The sequence below is a fragment of the Bos grunniens genome, chromosome 23, assembly GCF_055505025.1.
Source record: "Bos grunniens cultivar Pamir isolate PY7600 chromosome 23, Bosgru_T2T1.0, whole genome shotgun sequence".
In the NCBI taxonomy this organism is placed as follows: Eukaryota; Metazoa; Chordata; class Mammalia; order Artiodactyla; family Bovidae; genus Bos; species Bos grunniens.
Window position 1 is genome coordinate 18,262,359 of NC_141187.1, and position 11,960 is coordinate 18,274,318.

Below are 11,960 nucleotides of genomic sequence, written 5' to 3' on the forward strand. Positions count from 1 at the left end.
CAGCTTTCTCAAGTTAAACGTTCCGGATCTCTGGGGATGGGGACACAAGGAGTGGTGAAAAGCGGAACCCCGCTAGCGGACCAGTACAGAAAGCCGCCAGCTTCTGGGAGCCAAAGCAACTCGCTTTCTACCGCTGAGGTAACGCAAGAACTGCCGGAGTCCAGATTCCAGACTGAAGCAAGGGAAGGTCCCGGGGGTTCGTGGGCGGGGTTGGAGGCGGCGAGGTCCGTCAGGGGTCGCGCTGTCACTCTGGCTCCACCCCGCTTCCTGGTCGGCGTCCCGCCCCCTCGGGTGCAGGTTCCCAGCCTGAGCTGGGTCCTTGGGAACGCGGATTTCCCTCCTTCTGGAAGGGACCTTCCCTCCCTCCACCCTCTGCTCTCCCCGCAGGTGAGGCCTCGATGGAGAGGTTCCTGGCCCGGTTGTGCGGCACCAGCGCGTTGCAGCCGCTCCCGGTGTGGGAGGGGGACACCACCGGCCACTGCTTCACACAGCTGGTGCTCAGCGCCCTGCCCCACGCGCTCCTGGCCGTGCTCAGTGCTTGCCACTGGGGCCACCCGAGGTGAGTAGAGACAGGTGCAGACATCTGTCCGTATGTGCCTGCAGACTTCACTCGAAACCCACGTCTCCGCGGAAGTGTAACCGAAATAGTGAGATCTCTAGGGAAAAAGGAGAATAAAATGTGGGCATTACCACTTTGCAGCATTGTGTCTGTTTGAGGGCAAGTTAACCTGTTTTCCCTGCGCCTCATAGCACTGTTAAGAAACTTAAATTAGATAATGCATTTAAGTATATAGTGCAGAGTCTGGCACATTTTTAAAGGCCCAATGCATGGTAGCAATTATCACTTTTGTAGATTGTCAGATGCCCAACCACAGTTGTCACGAATTGGAGACGAAAGTGGGTGAACAGTGTTTTTAAGCCAAAAAGGTTAATGTGTGCTGAAGTTGTTAGACCAGTTTCTCACCCCTGCCATCTAGGAAACTTCAGTGTTTCTAGGCCAAGAAAAGCATAGGTACTCATCTGGAGAGGAAGTGGTAGGTAGAAGAGAAGAGCAAAATTAGAACCTTAATCCTTCCTCCAAATGGGGCTATAAGATGCAGGTGCTGAACTCACCTTGATTTTGTGCTTAGTTCCTGTATAGCTGGATATGGTAAAATTAATCTCACTCTGGCTACTGATTAAGGCAGGAGGAAAGTCTAACTTGTCTAGTCCAACGGACAAATGCGTCCTTACTTAAGATGAGTTACAGGGATGGCGAATCCCTTCCTTGGGTAGCTTCAGATCTGCTTGGTCTTGGAGGAATCCTGATTTGTCCCTTATGCAGAGACAAAAGTCTGGAGATGGCACAGAGGGAGACCGACTGTGCTGAGACAAGTATCTTTTTAAAATGGGCATAGTCCCTTCAGAACTCACGGTGTAAGGAAAAGGCAAGAAAGACCAATATGTAATCCATAGAAATTATGTTTATCTCACTTCACCTAACAGACTCTTTGCAAGTTGCTCAAATGGGTAAGAGAGATCCAGAATCTCAGACAGAAAAGAATCTCAGAGGGCTTTGGGTCCAGACTCCTTACTGCTCACTGTGCTGATGAGAAAAATGAGATGCAGAGAAGCGGCTTGCCCATGTTCATAAACCTGGTTAATGACCAGGCTTGGAGCCAGTGTACCAGCCTCCAAGGGCTCACAATGTTTCTTATTCTGTCCCCGCATCTTAAGAAATAGAATTATGAAAGATTGACTTTTACTCAAATATAAACCCTTTTGTATAACTGTGATCACTGGACTTTTTAAAGGAAACTCCAAACATTTCACTCTACAATTAAAATTTTCAGTCACCCAGCCCTGCCAACAACAAAGGGAGTGTTTTTTAATGCAAATAGTTCACTCTTTTGTTTATTAAAAACATTTTTTGCAAACCAAGAAGATACAGACAAAACTCAAAAGATGTTTTTCTTCAGCTAATGGAGCTGTAAAAATGATCCACACCATTTTCTACAACCATTAGAGAGACAGAGAGTGGAATATCCTGAGGCTTCAGCAAGTTTAAGCTATACTAATAGAGTATAGAGGCTGTGTGTAAGTCAAATTTTTATTCATCTAATAGTGCTTCAGGTGAATTTAAGGGCTCTTTTTCAGTTAAGTTGAGTTGCTCAGTCATGTTTGACTCTTTGCGACCCATGGACTGCAGCATGCCAGGCTTCCCTGTCCATCACCAACTCCTGGAGCTTGCTCAAACTCACGTCCATCAAGTCGGTGATGCCATCCAACCATCTCATCCTCTGTCATCCCCTTCTCCTCCTGCCTTCAGTCTTTCCCAGCATCAGGGTCTTTTCCAGTGAGTCGGCTCTTCGCATCAGGTGGCCAAAGTATTAGAGCTTCAGCATCAGCATCAGTCCTTCCGATGAATATTCAGGACTGATTTCCTTAGGATGGACTGGTTTGATCCCCTTCTTGTCCAAGGGACTCTCAAGAGTCTTTTCCAACACCGCAGTTCAAAAGCATCAATTCTTCGGCACTCAGCTTTCTTCACAGTCCAACTCTCACATCCATACATGACTACTGGAAAAACCATAGCTTTGACTAGACAGACCTTTGTGGGCAAAGTGATATCTCTGCTTTTTTATACGTTGTCTAGGTTTGTCATAGTTTTTCTTCCAAGGAGCAAGCGTCTTTTAATTTCATGGCTGCAAAAGGGCTCTTTTGAGTAGATACTTTTGTAAAAGTGAAAACTCACCCCTTAGAGGTTATCTGTAGGAAATTTAGGTTGAGGTGAGGTGTGTGTGTGTGTTTTATTTGTTTGTTTTATAATTAGGGTCTTCATGTTCAGTACAACCTTAACTCAGAACTGTTTTTATTTCTGTGGTGAAAGAATGATCAGAAATGGTAGAGAAATGAGAAAATGGATTAGGTTAATCCAGGAAGATTTCCTGGGAGAAAAGACCATGAGTTCCAGGATAAAATGGGATGAAAATAAGGTATACAAGGCAGGAAAGGGAATTGATTCCCTCCGTGAGTGAGTTGCTGGAGGTCTCTCTGGGCCCTAAGTCAGCTGTGATGTGCCTTCTTTTCTCTTTCCCCCCTTTGTCCCCAGGTATCCAGATTACACTCCACGCTGCAGTCCCGGCTGGCGCCTCCGACTCACAACCTCTGTCCTGCTCGCCGTCTTTCCACTGCTCGACCTGCTTCCAGTCATTTTGCCACCAGGGGCAGGCCCAGGGCCCACAGGGCTCGAGGTGCTGGCAGGGGGCGTGGCGGCTATGGCCTGGATCAACCACAGCCTGGCCCTGTGGGTGTTGGTTCATACCCCATATGGCCACTCCCGGGGGCCCCTGGCCTTGGCTCTGGCTGCCTTCCTGCCAGCCCCGGCCCTGGTGCTGACCCTGCTGTGGCACTGCCAGCGAGGCACACTCCTGCCTCCACTTCTCGCAGGGCCCCTCTCCCGCCTGTGTCTCCTCATCCTGCAGCTGGCTGCTCTCTTGGCCTATGGACTGGGCTGGGCAGTCCCTGGGCAGCCACGGGAACCCTGGGCCCATGAGCCCCTCCTCTCTGAGGGCCAGGAGCCCGAGGTGGCTGAAGATGGGGAGAGCTGGCTGTCCCGCTTTTCCTACGCCTGGCTGGCACCGTTGCTGGCCCGCGGGGCCCGGGGAGAGCTCCGGCAGCCCCAGGACACTTGCCGCCTCCCCCACAGGCTGCACCCAACCTACCTAGCCCGTGTCTTCCAGGCGCAATGGCAGGAGGGGGCCCGGCTGTGGAGGACCCTGCATGGGGCCTTTGGGCACTGCTACCTGGCTCTTGGGCTGCTCAAGTTGGTGGGGACCATGCTGGGGTTCTCAGGGCCCTTGTTGCTGTCCCTCCTGGTGGGCTTCCTGGAGGAGGGGCGAGAGCCACTAAGCCATGGCCTGCTATATGCCCTGGGGCTTACCGGAGGAGCTGTTCTGGGAGCTGTGCTGCAGAATCAGTATGGGTATGAGGTTCGGAAGGTGGCTCTTCAGGCACGGGGTGCTGTGCTGAACATCCTGTACCGAAAGGCTTTACAACTGGGGCCCAGACGCCCTCCTGCCGGGGAGGTCCTGAACTTACTAGGCACTGACTCTGAGCGGCTGCTCAACTTTGCTGGGAGCTTTCATGAGGCCTGGGGCCTGCCCCTGCAACTGGCCATCACCCTCTATCTGCTGCACCAGCAGGTGGGTGTGGCCTTCGTGGGTGGTCTGATCCTGGCGCTGCTGCTGGTACCTGTCAACAAAGTGATTGCCACCCGCATCATGGCCAGCAACCAGGAGATGCTACAGCACAAAGACGCACGAGTTAAGGTGAGGGGCTGCCTGGGGTCCCTCAGCCATCCAGAGACCCCACCCAGCCTTCTGGTGCCCAGGTCTCCCATGCACAGTACCTGAGAGAGTGAGTGTGTGCTCTAAAAGTTAGGAGCTCAGACTAGAGAAAGACAGATGGGGTTCACATCCTGATTCTACCACTTACTAGTTCAATCACATCAGACAAGTCACTTCACCTCGTTGAGACTCCCGTTTCCTCATCTGTGAAATGAGGGTAATCATAGCTTGCCTCATAGCACAGTTGGGAGGATTGTGCAAGATGCTGCTCATCACAGTGCCAGTTACAAAGTAAACACTAAGTTAATGTGGCCTGTTAGTAATATAGTATTAGCTTCTGCAGCCCTAATTGCAACCCTGAGAGAGGTGGGAACTGAGCTGTCTGGGCCCAAATGGGATTTTAGTGTTAGAGCCAGGATCCAAGTCTCCAGCCTCCTCCTCATCTCAGGTATGGAGTGCCCCATAGCCGCATGTGGAGGCCTAGGAGAACCCCAGCTGCCTCTTCGGGATGGGCTATGGGGAAAGGAGCAGCTGTCTCCCCTGCCTGGGCCAACTCTAGGTGTGAGGGTCTGGCTGAGTCAGTTCTGGAATGTACAGTGATTGTGGTACCTTTTCAGAGGGGATGATGTGCTTTGGGTCCATATAGCATAGTTGTCCATCTCTCACTGGCATAGCTCCAAGTGCTAATGGTGAGGGGGTGTCCCTGATAGCTGGTATGGCATGGTCTTTTCCCCTACCCATGACAGCTACTGACCAGTCTCTAGGGCCTCCTTGGAAGGCTCCCAGTACCTCCCTGGCTTGCAGTCTGGAGATGTTTGAATGTTAGGATCCAAGGAGCTTCTCTGGCCCTAGCCTATCTTACTTGGGTCTATCAGCCTGCCCAACCCTGGGCTGTGGTGTGTACTTCTACAGAAATGGTTCCTATACCCAAGCTGTTGATCAGCCCCTGAAACCCACATCTTCTGGCTTTGGGAATGGTTCTTTGTCCCTCATCTAATGGATGGAGTGCTTTTACCCCAGTGTGGTGACCTCCCCCCACTGCCCCTGTACTTTCCACCACTTCATCTTCTAAGAAGGTGGGGGATTCCAGCTCCAGCCTGCCCCCAGCTGGGGCATAGGGGAGCTCCAAGTCCTTGACATCCCGTGCCAGGAGCCTGGGGGAGGCTGGGCAGAGGAGAACGCACGTGAGCAGCATCTCCACTTCTCACTGCTCTCTTGTCCCTGTCCCTAGCTCGTGACAGAGCTGCTGAGTGGCATGCGTGTCATCAAGTTCTTCGGGTGGGAGCAGGCGCTGGGGACCCGCGTGGAGGCCTGCCGAGCTCGAGAGCTGGGGCGACTCCGGGTCATCAAGTACCTGGATGCAGCCTGTGTGTACCTCTGGGCTGCCCTGCCGGTCGTCATCTCCATTGTCATCTTTATCACCTATGTCCTCATGGGGCACCAGCTCACTGCCACCAAGGTGAGGGCCAGAAATGGGGGGATGGCTGCAGGGAGATGTGAGACGGAAGCAGCAGCAGAGAGACTGCAATGCAGTGGGGGGTGGGCCAGGGCCCTCGTGCTGCTGGGAAGGAGGAGTGGAGGGTCCCTGTCTGCCTTCTTCCCCTACTGAAGGAAAGTTCTCTGAAGGGACCTTTCATCTGGGGCCTCGGATATATGACCCTTCCCTCTGCAAAGGAATTACTTCTTTTCCCCACCTCTTCCTCCCCAACTTCTGGTTAGGTCCCCTTAGCCTCATTCTGATGGCCCTGGGGGAAAAACTCATGATCCTGTGCAGGATGGATCGAATGCTGGGTCTAGCCGGGAGATGTTGCCCCTTAGAAATTCTGAGAAGGTCTCATGAGCGTGAGTTGGGCATGTGTGTTTATCAGGGAGTGACCTGGGTCCCTGGAGGATATCTGGGATTTCTGATATTCTTGGAGTGGCCACCTCTACCATCTATAACCCAAATATCAGCCAGCTAAGCCCTCAGTTCTGTTGCTGCCTGTTCTCCCCTCCACAGACCTGTTTGCAGGGCCACCTATAGAGCAGGCCTTCAGATAATTCCTAAGCTTTAGGTGATGCTTCAACCCCTCCCCCCCCCCACCTCTGACCCCACTTAGGTGTTCACCGCCCTGGCATTGGTGCGCATGCTCATTCTTCCCCTCAACAACTTCCCTTGGGTGATCAATGGCCTCCTTGAGGCCAAAGTGTCCCTGGACCGGATCCAGCGTTTCCTCGACCTTCCCAACCATGACCCCCAGGCCTACTACAGCCCAGGTAATGGGAAGCTAGTGGGCAGAACCTGGCACAGGGGAGCAGAGATCTGTAGCCCCTCAGTTGCGGTACACAGATGCTGCCAAGAGAAGCCAGAGGAGAAGAGTCTAGGTGGGGCAGGTGGTCATTTCCCCGGGGTGAATCCTCAGACCAAGACTGAGGCCAAACTATCCCTGGGCAGGTAGGTTGTGGACTAGAAGCCCAAGGTAAGTGGCTTCTTCCTTGTACAGATCCCCCAACAGAGCCATCTACAGCCCTGGAGCTACACGAAGCTCTGTTCTCCTGGGACCCAGTTGGAACCAGCCAGGAGACCTTCATCAGTCACCTCGAAGTGAAAAAGGTTCGTTGGTCAAACGCCCTAGGAGAGTCTCCAGACTAAAGAAAGACAGGGAAGCTCAGTGACGGATAGACAAGGACAGAACCAGTCATAGCAGCCCCCACTGTGGCTCTTATTACCAAGGGGAAGACCAGAGAGGTCTTGGTGGGCAGGCTTGAATTGGAGAGGTGAAGAGATTTTATCTCAGGATGTCATTTTTCTAACACTTAGCTGCTTCAGAGCTGTCACATCCATCCCTGGTCACCAGACCGCTCATGTCCACCTAGTCCAGACCAGCAATTGCATTTATCTCTCTCTGTCCTGCAGGGGCTGTCAAGTTCAGAACAGACCCCATAACTTGTCCAGCATCTTCCCCAGGCTGGGGAGCCCCAGCAGCCCCTTCTCAGAAGGATGTTGCAAATGGTTTAGATAATCCTCTGTTTAGGCTGGTGAAAAGGCATCACACCCTGTGACTCACACCGGGGCACACATCGTCAAAGGAGCACTTGTAAGAACGTTCCTGGCAAGACGGCAACTCCTGCTCACCAAGTCCTAAGTTTTCACTCTCCCCTGACCTGTGTCCAACCCTTTGCCCCACAGCTCAACCCGGTGTTCTCCAGCGGTTCCTGAACCGCCTCAACCACATTTGGCTCACATTTCTGGCTTGGGCTACATGTTTTGTTTTTTGTCTTAGTTCGGGCAAGACAAGGCTGGAATTTTTCAAAGGAATTTTACTAACGTGTCAGTTGGGGCTTTTTTGGACTTAAGTCATAGAAACCCGCTGGAGCTAGCTTAAGCCAACAAGAATTAGTAAGATGGATATAGAGATGAATTGCAAAATCCACAGTCAAGCGCCTGGACAGATCTCGGCAGCAGCTCGGAGCCAGGCCTCGACTTGCCAAGCTGGTCCTTCTGTTCGCTCCTTCTAAATCTGCCTCCTTCCCTCTCTGTGGATCTGCTCTCCCCCAAACAGAAGTAGACCTGCAGAGAGCCCTTCCACTTACAGGCCCTGGACAGAAGGAGGGGGGTTCCCAGGGATAGGTCTCAGATTGGTCTGGTAGCCACTCAAAGACAGGCTCACCCTGGCTGCCGGGGTGGGGCACCACAGACAGCTGCTAGGATCCCGCCTTTTTTCTAGAGAAGGAATTTTTTCCTTTGTGAACCCACTCCAGTATTCTTGCCTGGGAAATCCCACTGACAAAGAAGCCTGGCAGGCTACAGTCCATGGGATCCCAAAGAGGGGGAGATGACTGAACATACAGACATACACACAGATAGCTCCATGAATGTATGTTACAGCCAAGCAAGGAAGGGAGCACAGAAAATTTTAAACTGCAGGTCACAGAAATGGGCATCTGTGTAAACATTGCTTTTTGCCCTGAGCCTTTAGAAGTCTGGCTGCAGTGGGCTTAGCCAGCCCATTATGCAGGCCCCAGAGCCTGCAGTCCTTCCTTCCCCTGTACCCATCCTGAGTTGCCTGTCTCAGTGCTTTCCTGGAAAGTTCAAGGGCAATTTTCCTCCCATCTCTCTGGCACACTGTTCCTCTCCAGAGGCTCTTCACACAGTGAAACTGTTGCTTCTCTGAGTGGAGAATAAAACACCCTGCTCCCCTGGGGCCAGCATCGCATCAATCACTGAGGCACACCTCAGTCTGTGGGCCGGGGAAATCTTTCCCCTCAGGCTTAACTGGGGCCTAGAGAGAAGCCTCCATGCGGTGACTGGCAGCCCAGGACCTCTGGACAGAGGCCTGACACTCATGCATGTGGCTTCCTCGCAGGGAATGCTGGTGGGCATCGTGGGGAAGGTGGGCTGCGGGAAGAGCTCGCTGCTGGCTGCCATCACCGGAGAGCTGCACAGGTAAGCAAGTGCTGGCACCCCCGTCCTTAGTTCTGCCCTTTGCCAGCGCCTCCCTGGCCCCTGCTACGTTTTAGGGGCCAGAGATGCCCAGATGAGCAAGACCTGGTCCCTTTCTTGGGAGAGTTTCCAGTCTGGAAAGGGAAAGGCAGTCGAGAGTAGGTTCTCATAACCATCACTGGAGAAGGCAATGGCAACCCACTCCAGTGTTCTTGCCTGGAGAATCCCAGGCACGGAGAAGCCTGGTGGGCTGCTGTCTATGGGGTCGCACAGTCAGACATGACTGAAGTGACTTAGCAGCAGCAGCAGCATAACCATCACTGCAGAGTGTTAGAAGTACTGTAACAGTGAGTGAAGGAATAAATGGAAACACCTTAAATCAGCTGCTCTCAGAGAGTGTGTAGGAAGGGGTCCAGAGAGGAACAGGAGTGAGCGAGGGCCTACTTGTTTCACTGTGAGAGTGAACGCGTGCGGGGCGCTGGCCACACTCTTTTCTGAGCACCTTGACCTTGACAGCTCTTTGACTGCAGTCAAAGAGCAATTTCTGCCCTACCGGTCCACAGGGGGCCTCCAGCCTCCTCAGGACCCCTTGATCTCAGTGGCTGCCAATCTAGAGAGTCATGTGACGTGAAGGGGGCCCCCCGTGCAAAAGACAGCCATCAGGAGAGGCTTCTGAGAGGCAGGGGCTGGGCCGGGAGGGGACCAGCAGGGAGCCGGCCCCCCACACTGCTGGCCTTGGTCTCTGCAGGCTCCGAGGGCAGGTGGCAGTGTGGGGGCTGTCCAAAGGCTTCGGCCTGGCCACCCAGGAACCCTGGATCCAGTTTGCCACCATCCGAGACAACATTCTCTTTGGGAAGACGTTTGACGCCCAGCTGTACAAGGAAGTGCTAGAGGCCTGCGCCCTCGATGAGGACCTCAGTGTGAGTGCCTGGCCACCCGCTTCCCCATGTCCCTGACACCGCAGGTCAGAGACTTGCTTCTCTGGGAAGGGGTTGCTTGTGCTCAGGCGTCATTTACCCAGGACTGGCCGCCAGGCTATGGTCCTCGCAGAGTGTCCCACGTCTGCGCAGCACCTGGCAAGGGTGGGGGCTGGTGACCAGGTGCTCCACACAGCAGCCGGGGGAACTCTGAGGGTCTCTGAGACTATGGGCGGGTTTCCCATGAGGTTTAGCTCTCTGTAGATCTGGCTAATGGTTCTGATTCAAGAGGCCTTCCCCTACCTCCTCCTGGAAGAGTCAAGGTCATTCTAGAGAAGTCTGGCAAGGCACTAGAATCCCTACATCCAGAATGCTGAATTTAGGGGGAATGAGAGTCCAGCTTTGTCCCCTGACTTTTCTCCGGCAGGACTGTAGTCAGCACCACCCTGTCCAGGTAGATGTGGAACATCCCTGGAAAGGAAGACCTTTGACTGACCGTGGGACATCCTCTGTCCACTTCTCATTTGCTTCTACCTTGGAGACATTTCTCGCATGTCTCCTGGGTGCAGGGAACTGCTCTGAGCGCTAAGAGGTGAATCACAAAGCTTTTCCCTCAGGGAAGCCACTGTCTGGTAGACCACAAGTGTTTCCTCTGGCATGAGGACCCCTTAGCAAAGGAGACCACTCCCCAGGCCACAGGGAGGTTCAGGTACCTTCCTCCTCTAAAAGCCTAGGGAAGTTTCACTTTGAATTTGCCCATCTTCATCCTTGCCTGTGAAAAAGGCAGGGTAGTGAGTGTGACTACCTGTAGTCAGGGTAGTGCGTGTGGTTAAGAATCTGCATTCGTGTCCTGCCCTTTACTTGCTATGGAATGACCTTGGACAGCGTATGTACCCTGAGCTTTGGTCTTACCTGTGAAATGAGATAGTATCAACATCATAAGGTTGTTGTGGGGTTGGGTGAGAGGATGCATGTAAACTGCTCAGCACATAGAACGTGTTCAACAGGGGGTTCCCTGGCCGTGCAGTGTTCAAGGCTCTGTGCTTCTACTGCAGGAGACACAGGTTCGATCCCTGGTTGGGGAACTAAGATCTCTCATGCCACAAGGGATGGCCAAAATAGAAAAATAGAAAGTGTCCAACAAATGCTTGGTGTTGCTGGAGTTGAGGTTTGCCCCCTCTGGCTCCGACACCCCAAAGTTAAGTTCAGTCTCCTCAAACTCCCTGGCTCTCTCACCCCCGCCATTTCTTCCCAATGGAGGGATGGGAAATGGGGCAGAAGGTACTGGGAGCTCACTGACCAACACTGGGAGGCCTGTCCTGTCAGATTCTGCCTGCTGGGGACCAGACGGAGGTGGGGGAGAAAGGCGTGACCCTCAGCGGGGGACAGCGGGCCCGCATTGCCCTGGCTCGTGCTGTCTACCAGGTAAGTTGAAGACAGAGGTGTCTGGAGCCTCAGGACTCTGAAGCTTGGCTGGGGGGTTGGGGGGTGGTGTGGAGATATTTCCATCAGCATCCGGTTTCTTCCTTCCCTCCTCCATGCTGCTAAGGTATTGGTCCTTTGGCCATCCCATCCTCCTTTTGCTGATTCAAGGCAGCATTAAAGACCCTTTGGAAAGCATTATGTGGCCTGAGGCACTAGAACCCAGCACAGTTGAGCATTTGGCCTCACTTTACTGGAGGCAAATCCACCCTCTGGTCTCACTTCCTTCTTTACTGCTTTAGGGGTAGCCCCCAGAGTTCCCCTCAACCCTCCTGCCTGACGGCCTCAAGATCACATGCTTGGAGAGGTCTGGGTTCTGGCCAGAGGACCTGGTGCCCAAGGTGTCCCCACCCCCCTCCCCAGGAAAAGGAGCTATACCTCCTCGACGACCCTCTGGCCGCCGTGGATGCAGACGTGGCCACCCACCTGCTGCACAGGTGCATCCTGGGAGCGCTGAGCCACACCACGCGGCTGCTGTGCACCCACCGCACCGAGTACCTGGAGCGGGCTGACATGGTGCTGCTGCTGGAGGCTGGGCGCCTCGTCCGGGCCGGTAACGTGGGCCACCAGGCCGGGCGGGAGCCGGGCTGAGTGAGGGAGCCACCTGCCAGGGTGCGACAGATGGATCACCAAGGGGAGACTCGGCCACCCGCCCCATGTGTGTCCTGGGTCCCCCTCATCCTTCTGTCTGACGGGAGGCCCTCTCCTGCCATCACAGAACTGGTGTGAAGGACAGAGAGCAGGAGGGAAAGGGGCCATGGATCTGGGACTGGGGGCTTGGGGAAACCTAGAGGCCCAGGATCTCTGAGG

At 53.8% G+C, this 11,960-nt stretch overlaps 1 protein-coding gene across 10 annotated transcripts in view; it reads left to right on the plus strand.

Annotated features, from left to right (window-relative positions):
- ABCC10 (ATP binding cassette subfamily C member 10) overlaps positions 1 to 11,960 on the plus strand; it is a 20,380-nt gene continuing 8,420 nt past the window's right edge. For 7 of the 10 annotated variants that reach the window (XR_015153233.1, XR_015153232.1, XR_015153230.1 and 4 more), the window contains exons 1-9: positions 264 to 559; positions 3,092 to 4,310; positions 5,560 to 5,787; positions 6,428 to 6,584; positions 6,812 to 6,921; positions 8,675 to 8,754; positions 9,500 to 9,671; positions 10,995 to 11,093; positions 11,514 to 11,703. Coding sequence is in view for 2 of the 10 variants with exons in the window: in XM_086371764.1 (XP_086227890.1) it covers positions 399 to 559; positions 3,092 to 4,310; positions 5,560 to 5,787; positions 6,428 to 6,584; positions 6,812 to 6,921; positions 8,675 to 8,754; positions 9,500 to 9,671; positions 10,995 to 11,093; positions 11,514 to 11,703 (2,416 nt within the window). In the remaining 8 variants the exon portion in view is untranslated. Of the gene's footprint in view, positions 139 to 263; positions 560 to 3,091; positions 4,311 to 5,559; positions 5,788 to 6,427; positions 6,585 to 6,811; positions 6,922 to 8,674; positions 8,755 to 9,499; positions 9,672 to 10,095; positions 10,261 to 10,994; positions 11,094 to 11,513; positions 11,704 to 11,960 lie in introns of those variants that run through there. The other 3 variants (XR_015153234.1, XM_086371763.1, XR_015153236.1) reach the window with 2 other exon arrangements.